Source organism: Sus scrofa, chromosome 9 (assembly GCF_000003025.6).
Source record: "Sus scrofa isolate TJ Tabasco breed Duroc chromosome 9, Sscrofa11.1, whole genome shotgun sequence".
Lineage (NCBI taxonomy): Eukaryota > Metazoa > Chordata > Mammalia > Artiodactyla > Suidae > Sus > Sus scrofa.
Window position 1 is genome coordinate 81,070,794 of NC_010451.4, and position 9,138 is coordinate 81,079,931.

At 34.2% G+C, this 9,138-nt stretch overlaps 1 protein-coding gene across 3 annotated transcripts in view; it reads right to left on the bottom strand.

Annotated features, from left to right (window-relative positions):
- Window positions 1,047-9,138, bottom strand: part of THSD7A (thrombospondin type 1 domain containing 7A) — a 446,361-nt gene continuing 438,269 nt past the window's right edge. For all 3 annotated transcript variants that reach the window (XM_021102433.1, XM_003357451.5, XM_021102432.1), the window contains 2 exons: window positions 7,244-7,331; window positions 1,047-6,534 (listed from right to left, as the gene is read on the bottom strand). In XM_021102433.1, coding sequence (XP_020958092.1) covers window positions 6,450-6,534; window positions 7,244-7,331 — 173 coding nt within the window. In that variant the 3' untranslated portion in view covers window positions 1,047-6,449. The remainder of the gene's footprint in view (window positions 6,535-7,243; window positions 7,332-9,138) is intronic.

Sequence of the window (9,138 nt, forward strand, 5' to 3'; positions counted from 1 at the left end):
ATACACATCACATTATTGAGTTACCATGTCAGGGAGATACTGTGGAGAAAGGTATAAAGGCAGGGGGGAGGGAGGAGTGACCTTTGGGGGTTTGGGGGGGAGACTGCAACATCAGAAGGCTTGGTACTGCATTTAAGCATTTTTGTATGGACATAGACTGTTTTCAGAGTAACTGATACTGAGAGCTGTAAACTACAGTGTGTTGGCTTTTCTTCAGAGTATGTTCAGAGCTTAATGAATCACTAGGGACTCAGACCAGCAAAATGTAGACCAATCATGTTCATACTTGTGTTTGCAGGACATACATTAGAGTTGAAAAAAAAATGAGGTTAGGAATTTGACTATGACTATCCAGATACATAGGAAGAAATATGTGGGTTATTTAAAAAGCTTTCATCTAGATTCAGTTGTAAGGATCAATACAGAAAATAGGAAACTGTCAATCACTGGTTTTTCATCAAGTGTTTGAGGCTAGCTGTGTATTTTGAGTGGTTCATATACCGTGTTTAATAGGTTTCTTGCTTAGTTATATTTTAACAGACAGGGATTTCAGAAAATGCTGTAACTGCAAGACCCTAACAGTAACTTGTCGAATTTGTGCATTCCTTCCTGGACTTGTTAATGTGTAAATCTGAATTTGGGGAGTTAAGGGGATCTTAATTTGTTAATGTATGAGCTCCTGCCTTGTTTTTTTTTTAGGATGGGTCTTTTACTGGTAGACATACAGAAAAGGGAGACAGGGAGAGGCCTGCCTATGACTGAGGGGGCAAGAGCTGCACCCTGTTCTAGAGTGCCTTACCATCCTTTGCTGCTGCTTTTAACTGACTAGAAATCAAGGGGTCCTTTGTCCAGGTTGATTAATCTGTGGCTTCTACAGACTTGTAAAGGTTTGCATCTCTCCAACTTTGTAAATAGGAATTAAAAAAAAAAAAAAAAAGACTCAGGAAAGGGCAATACAGTAGCAAAAAGATTTGGTTATTCACTTAAAAAATTTTAACCCATATGGAATAGCAAATGATACAAATTAAAACACAGATACACATGAGTAGAATGAAAATGATATCTGTGTTTATGTTTGTCAGCAACATAGTTATTTACAAATAACCCATATGAAAATGTAAAAAAAGCATATTACATCTTCACATGCCATCTGTATTAACTGAATAAAGCTTAGTGACATTATTTGCAAATCTGTAGTTAATTGTACATAGACATTTTGTGCATTAAAAAAGAAATGTACATAATTTAAAATAAATTACACAATTTACAAAGTAATATTAACAAAAACTTCTTAGACAGCTGCCTCCTTATTTAAACAAAATAAATATAAATATTTAAGTAATTAACAAAAAACACAATTGGGGATTATAATTTATAGAAAGACATATCTCAAATTTAATAGTTATATTTTACAATGACAGATATTGATTGCTTCAAATCTGTGCTAAAAATAGGCAGGAAAAAGTACCAGAAAGGAAATTTTAATGTTTAACTTTTACAAAATAAACATAGAGTCCTGAAAAATAGTTTGAAAGAGTTCATTGAGGAATTGAAGTAGATAATCTAGAAACTGTTGCTTAAAAGAAAAAAAAAATCTATAAAACACAACCTTAAGAATGATACCCAATGATACTCTAAGTAGACACCCAATGATATTCTAAGTAGACAAGAGATTTTTGATCATTGGAAACATGACACTCCAAACTAAAGGTCTTCATACAACTGCCTGTTTTAAAAACCTGGCTTGGTAAAAGCACAAAAAACGTAAAACTACAAAATTAACTATCCATTTAGTATTTGTTTCACTCATTTAATAATGTAGACATAACCATTTTTCAGTGTCCCTGTTAGAATTATCATATCCCACTGCAAAACATCTTTTTTATAAAGAGTCATGTCTGCTGCAGAGCAGGACCAGGTAGGACAAGAAAGGTCACTACTGTGAATCCTCACATACCTGTTCTGCACTGCTCTCCTTTCAACACTCTCAAGCTTAGAGGGGAAATAGAACAAAAAGCACACTGGAATTGGGTAATAATCTTAAACATAGTGAGACCCTGGATCATTTGAGAAAACCTGTTTTTTTGTTTTGTTTTGTTTTGTTTTTTTTGGGGGGGGGCATGGTGTGCAGTGGTTTGATATGGGATCACAATTCTCAGACGAGGCATTGACCCAGGCTGCAGTGGCAAATCCTAACCACTAGACCACCAGGGAACTCCCCAGGAAAGCCTGATCTTTGCAAATCTATTCAAGCCCTGATTGAGCCTAAGAATAGGCCCTCCTTGTAAAAGTTTGGAAAGTGCAAGCCTCCCTCGCTGTCTTGTAGGGTGGTATGTGAAGAAAAAGGCAAAAGGAAGGTAGGTTAAGGGAGAGAGTACTGTGTAGGACTAAATCTAAGATGGGAATTGATACTTTTACAGAAAGGGTTAGTTTTGGCATGTCTTCACAGCTTTCATTTCTTTTCTTTTTTACTCATGTCTTTGACCAGTACATTCTGTTTAAACAGAAATATTCACACTTTCCATGACACTTTAACTCCAATAAGAGGGACATATAGATAGTCACTTTTTTTCCTTATTAAAAATTGAGGCATGTTAGTAGGAAGTGGTTCTGGGGGAAGCAGAAAAGATTAGTTGTTGAAAGGAGAGCAGAGTAGACAGAAACCAGGGAGAGCAAATCATTATAAAGGAGCAGGGATATAAAAGGAGTTAGAGGAGGTTAAAAAAAATTGAGAGGTGTTAACTTGCTTCCTGTAAGAAGCTTTAAATAAGTGACTATACGTTGAAATGTCCAGGAACTCTAAAGGGCTCTAATTAAGCCATCGTGACCCCTGCCATCTGCCTGAGGGTGGAGGAGTGAGATAGCCAAAGCCTAAGAGCATGGACATAGAAGGAAAAATACCAACCACACTGAATACCAAATCTAGAGTGAAGGGTGATGTGAGTGTCATTTTAACTCATTAAGCATTTTTTCCTTCTTTTGAACGTCTTACATATGTATGTAAACAAAAGCTGTAATATTTTACAGTGCTTAGCAGAATGTCTTACATAAGATGATTCCATAAGTATTTGTCTTGTTATAAGTATTTTGTGCTTTGTTGTAAGTAATTAAAGAACATGCTTTTATGCACTCCTTTTCAATTCAGCTTTAAGCTACATCATAATGTCCTCAAAAAGTCTTTGAGATAATGATTATGGTCAGTTTCCTAGATTAGATAATGATGAATGAGCAAATCACCCCCTTTCAAGAGATCAGTTATGCCACTTGTCTGTGGCTTAAACTGAAACAGTCCAACAAAATAGCATAATATCGTGTCAATGTTTTTCATTTCTTTTTCACACCAAGTAGACCTTCATAATTCTGGAACAATAATTCTTAATCTTTGTGGACTCACAGACCATTTTGGTAAGGCAAAAGTGTCAATAGAGAAGTTACTACTATATTCCCCTCCTAAATTCTTAGAATGAACAGGAGGAATAAGGTTTTGATGAAATTTCAGTAAATTACTTAACTCATTATTGACTCAGACCAGGAACAAAAATAAGGCCATTTTCATGTTATGAACATGAATACAGTAACCTTTCATTTGTCCAAAATAGTCAGTTACCTACATTCTCCTCCTTGTAGTTTTCTAAAAAAGGCCATCCAGTACTCATTTATCATAATGATGAACTTCCAGTATGTTCCCAAGAGTTAGGTCACACTGAACTAGTTTCCTCCATGTATATAGTGTTTTAAAAGGTAAAATTTCTATGAGTAAAATCATCTTGTATTTTCATAACATTGTAGAATTTGGATCTATTCATTTCATTTTAACAGTATAGGTAGGATGATACTGATCTGCCTTCTCAATGAAAGACCTTTTGCAGTATCCTTAGTATTAGTAGTAACAATATTTAATTCTGGTCAACAATTTCAAGGATGTGGGGGGTGGCATGCATTTCATAAAACTGTTAGCTGAATTTTTCAAGTAACTGTGATAGACTTTCTCAACCATTTTGGACAAATGGAGCTCACTTTTTTCAAAGAGATCAACTTGAGGATTATCTGGACGACCCCTGAGTTACATATATTGACAATCACAGTTATTATTTCTGTCTTCCTCTTTAATAAGACAGTTGAAATGAAATTTGTTTTTAGGCTTTTCCTTGTTTAGATCCTTGGTCGAAGGTAAAGTTCTCATCGTCCTGACAACCTGTTTGCTTAGAAATGATTTATACATTGCTTAATACAGTGAATATTGAGTAAGGAATTAGTGCTTACCCTATTTAATGCTTAGTGAAATATGTAGACATCTGTTCATTTGGGGGACAATGATATCCTAATCTATCTTTTGTAAAATCTTTGCAAATATTCTAATGAACAGTAGAGGGAGTTCAAACTCTACTATGAAGGTAAAATACCTTCTAGTCCAAACCACTTTTGTAGCAACACAGCTGCGTTTAAGATAAAATAGTTGGTGATACTACTTTTGAAAGAACTTAAAACTCAATGTCCTCCCCTCTCCCAAAGGCTACTGCAGTTAATGTTGCCTGAAAAATGGTATTGCTTTTTAATGGCACCTGTTAAATTTTCTTTTCATATGAAAGAAGTCAGCCAAGTTAGATATGAGTTCACTGTGCCATTCCCAGTTTCTGTCTGTGAAAAAATGTAGCTAATTCCAATACAGTGCTAAATTTAAGGGACTGTTTTTCATTTTTAAAATTAAACTCTGGTCACAGTCTGGGAGTAAATGAATGAAAGCTCAAGATGACCCAATGGATAGTTAGCACTGAAAAAAACTTGTAGACTAGTGACCAGCAAACCACAACTTGCAAATGTGGCCTGCTGACTTCTTTTAAAGCAAGTTTTATTGGAAAATAGTCATGTTCATTCCTTTGTGTACTCTATTGTATATTGTCTATGGCTGCATTCCCAAAATGGCAGAGTGGAGAGGCTGCAACAGACCTGGCTGAAAACATTTACCATACGACCCTTTACTGAAAAAGTGTGCCACCCTTAGTCTAGATATTTAATGAAGCCCAGGACAAAATATGTATTCTTCTCTTTTTAAAATTCTAGTTTTTGAAATTATATGTTAAAAAAGACTCACTTCAAATTTTACCACTGAGAAAGACCAACTATGGATTTAGAAATAACATTCAGGCTGAAGCTAGGATAATGAATCAGGGAGGAAAAAAAATCAACACACAATTTTGATTTTAGTTACAAAAATCATCAATACATTATTTTCTCCATCTGCCCCAAATTAAAAAGACAACCAGCTCCTTTTTTTCTTTTCTTTTCTTTTTTTAACAAAGATAACAAATATAAAAATCTAGTCATAAACAGCCTTCAAAGTACAATTAAAAACCAAGTTGACGGATCCATCTTCTGGAGGGTTAATGAGTTCGGGACTTAAACACTTAAATTACCGCCATGTTGTTGATGTCACAATGGCTGCAGAGATGAGGAAGAGTGTATACAGTAGGTGTAATATAGCTAATTCCATCCTGTTGCCATCCCAGCTGAACTTTACTCTCTTCAGGACATAAGAACTTGTAAATATCTCCATGACACTCTGAGCACAGATGTCTTCATCCCATATGAAAAGAGGCAGTTTCTATGGCAATACTGGTTAAGTGCCTATCATGCTGCACTAATATAGTGCAAAAATGTGCCTTCCATATAGCAAAAAAGATGCAGGCAACCAGTTTGAAAATTAGGGAAAGTAGAAATGTATTAACACAAGCAAATTAGTTTTCCAGACAATAACCACTATAAAATACTGAACTTGAGGACTCTTCTAAGATACTAGTATATGTCCAGCATTTGTACTTGGAGAGAGACAAGAATTAAGTCTTACAAAAATGTTTTTGCCTCTGAAATGCAGGTCAATGAAACTATCATCAACCACCAAGATGCTGAATTTATTCAATGGGTTTTCTGCTCAACTTAGAGCTTATCTTTATTCACCATTAAAATTGCTTATTTAAGTATATGATCTGGTATAATGTGTATCATTCAATTGAGTATACATGTTGTTACGTTTGACTATAGTATTGTAGAGACCTTGGTATAAACTCTTCATGCGAAAATGTTACTATGGGTTATAACACTTCAGACAGAGGCTAGCATCAGGCATCCTAACTGGTCAATTCCATCACTGTATTTTAAAGATGGAAGTGAACTGTCAGTTGGTAGACTGCAAAAAAGACCAGATCAAACTCTCAGAATGCAGCATGTATTGAATGAAATCTCCCAGAATTCTCAGGGTCGATCATTTCTATGCAAGTGGCACTGTCTTGCTATCTCCAATGGCACCATGATGTTCACTCTTTTCTTAATGAAGATCTTTTCAAAGGTTACGATGCATTTTAATCCACACAGTTTGAATAGCTTTGTGGCCTCTGGATATCTACAGCAAAGGCAGAAAGCTTAAACTGGTTGCTTCGGGATTAGGTTATAATTTACATGTCTGCATCTCCATCATAGGCTAAGGTTAAAGGTTTCAGTCGGTTGTTTTGCCTTCTTTGGGGTTTCTTTGGCTTTTTGCTGTAAAAAATTTTTTTTAATTGGGAGAAAGAAAAAATCAATTTTCAATTGTAATTTTTATTGTTTTAAGTGAAAAAAATTCAAAACATTGATAAATCTAAACTGCTAAATTGCCTATGCTGCCTAAATTCAACCTTAAAATTTGACTTCCCAATATTTTAAAATCTCATTTTTATGCTCTGAATAAGCCTGAAACAAAACCCTTCAAATATCTTACTATCCTGTAAAAGATAAACTATTAAATGAAATCCCTCTAGTACTAACAACAAAAATAAGTTTATGGTATAATCATTTACATTTGTCCATAAATGTTTACAAATAACACATCATTTATAATTAATGTATATTTTAAAATATAATTGAATAAGATTAGGTATTAACATAATAGTTTCCTCAGTAATAATTGAATACAAAAATCTACAGTTCACCATAAGAATACAAAGTAATATGCTTATATAACCCAGGGGGTCACACTTGAGAGGATTACCTGTAGCAGCACTGGCTCATCTTCAGAAATTAAATGGCTCAGATTTGGTAGACTTGAGATTACCTAAAGAAGCCATGCTTATTCATAAATTCTGACAAACACTAAATAAATGTGGCATACTTATTTGGGATATTACATTGCTGTTTCTGGTTCTGGCCTAACTGAAAGCATGTCCTCTAAAATAAAGAGATCCCCTTAGATTTTGAAATACTAAACACTCACCAAGCTAGATAGATCATGGAGACAATGAAGATGAGTAACACAAATGCCCCAGCTGCTACACCGTAAACCCACGTCTTGAGTCTTCCATCTAAGAAGAATGAATATCAGTCATTAATTTACATTAGTCTGGTAGTTTTAACTATGACCAATGACCAGTTACACATGACCAAGTCCTTTCAAAACTCAAAATGAATTATTACTTAGGCACAGTTAATTGTTAATGCAAAGCCGCTACTATGAGTTAGATGCTCCTTCATTAAAGATAAATTATCAATGAAAATTGAATTGAAAAGCAATAAATAAAGTTTCAATTTGAGTTTAGATTTCAAATAATATGATTAAATTTATGCTGCTGCTTATCTGATTTTTACTTCAAATTCATTCTATGTGTAATGCTATATAAACATTTCCTTCTGATTTTCATTCTATCTTGAGACTGGCAATTGTGAGAAAAGAGGGGGAAAAATGGAATTTCGAGGAAATTCTACAACTTTGAGTTGATGAACTGATGCAGACAGTATCTGAATGTAAACTGTCATTTAAACATTTTTTTTCCAGATGAATTGAAAGTAAATATATTTAATATTTCTGGAATTAATAACCCTTTGCCTAGTTCACACCTAGGAGTGTGCTTTAAAACTGATTTGACAATATCATTTATAAAATTAACCAAGAATAATTGAAATACAAAAGAATCCCTAACCTTTTCTTTTACGTTTTCTCCTATATGGAATTCGATAGGACAGGAACTTTTAAAATTTGATTTTCTGGTTTTATTATCTTTGAAATTCCCAGCTTTATTCTAAATAAACTTCTAATGGATGATACTGTTAATGACCTTGACTAATTTAACTTGATCCTCATACGAACATCTATTTTCTGTTGTACACATACAACTAAACATGATTTTAGCATTAAAACTGGGGGCAAACTGACCCCACAGAGACTATGGGTTATCTGATGTTAGGAAGGTATCAAAAGCAAATAAGTACTGAATGGTGAATTTTTTTTTTTCCCTACAGGTGTATCAACTTGAGTTCATTTGCCAGAAATAAATTAACTTAATATTCTAAGAATTAAAAAAAAAATGAGTCTGGGTGCAAAATCAAAAGAGCTGTTCTGCTGTTGGGTTTGTCTGCCCTGAAAGAAATTCAACAAATATTTTTTGGTTTTTCATAAACCAAGGTCTAATTGTATGTTTTTAGAACAGGTACATTTTTAATATAAGATGTTCGCATTAAACTTGAAATGACAATAATAATATTCTCTCTTTAAATATCAGTTTTAATATGAGGAGATCTGCTTGGATTCTTGGTCAAGATCCCAAATGTAAATGGCTACCTGCTGATCTGCTATCTTGGACACTGAGAAGAAGAGTTTTCCATGCTTACACAGATAATTCAGCTTTGCAAAATTTATTTTTGGCTCAAAACCTAATCAAGGCAGAGTAGTTAAATGAATCACCCAAATATTAAAAATACTGAAATAAGATGCCAGTAGTAATTCACCAGTAAAATGTTTTGACTTAATGCATTAACATGAGAGATGTGCTAGCTATACGAATTCCCTCTGTCCTTTCTCTGTAGAAAAATGGATTTAGGAAGTACTAAATGTACTCCTGGCTTTGCCCGGAGAATTCCTTCAGTCATGAACTAGTAATCCCTTTAGGTTTTGAGAAAAAGTGACATGGTCTTAGTTACCAGTTGTAACTCTAGCTCCTATAGCACATTTTTAAGCACCAGCTTCGTTCTAAGGGATAAGCATATGATTGAATCAACTGAAGAAAGTGCAGAGTATGAACAGTATTTCATCAGCCTTCAAGCTTCTATCTGCTTGGCCTTCAAGTCCATAAGTAGATACATTAAAATCTGTCTGTTTAATATGACAAGGGTCTG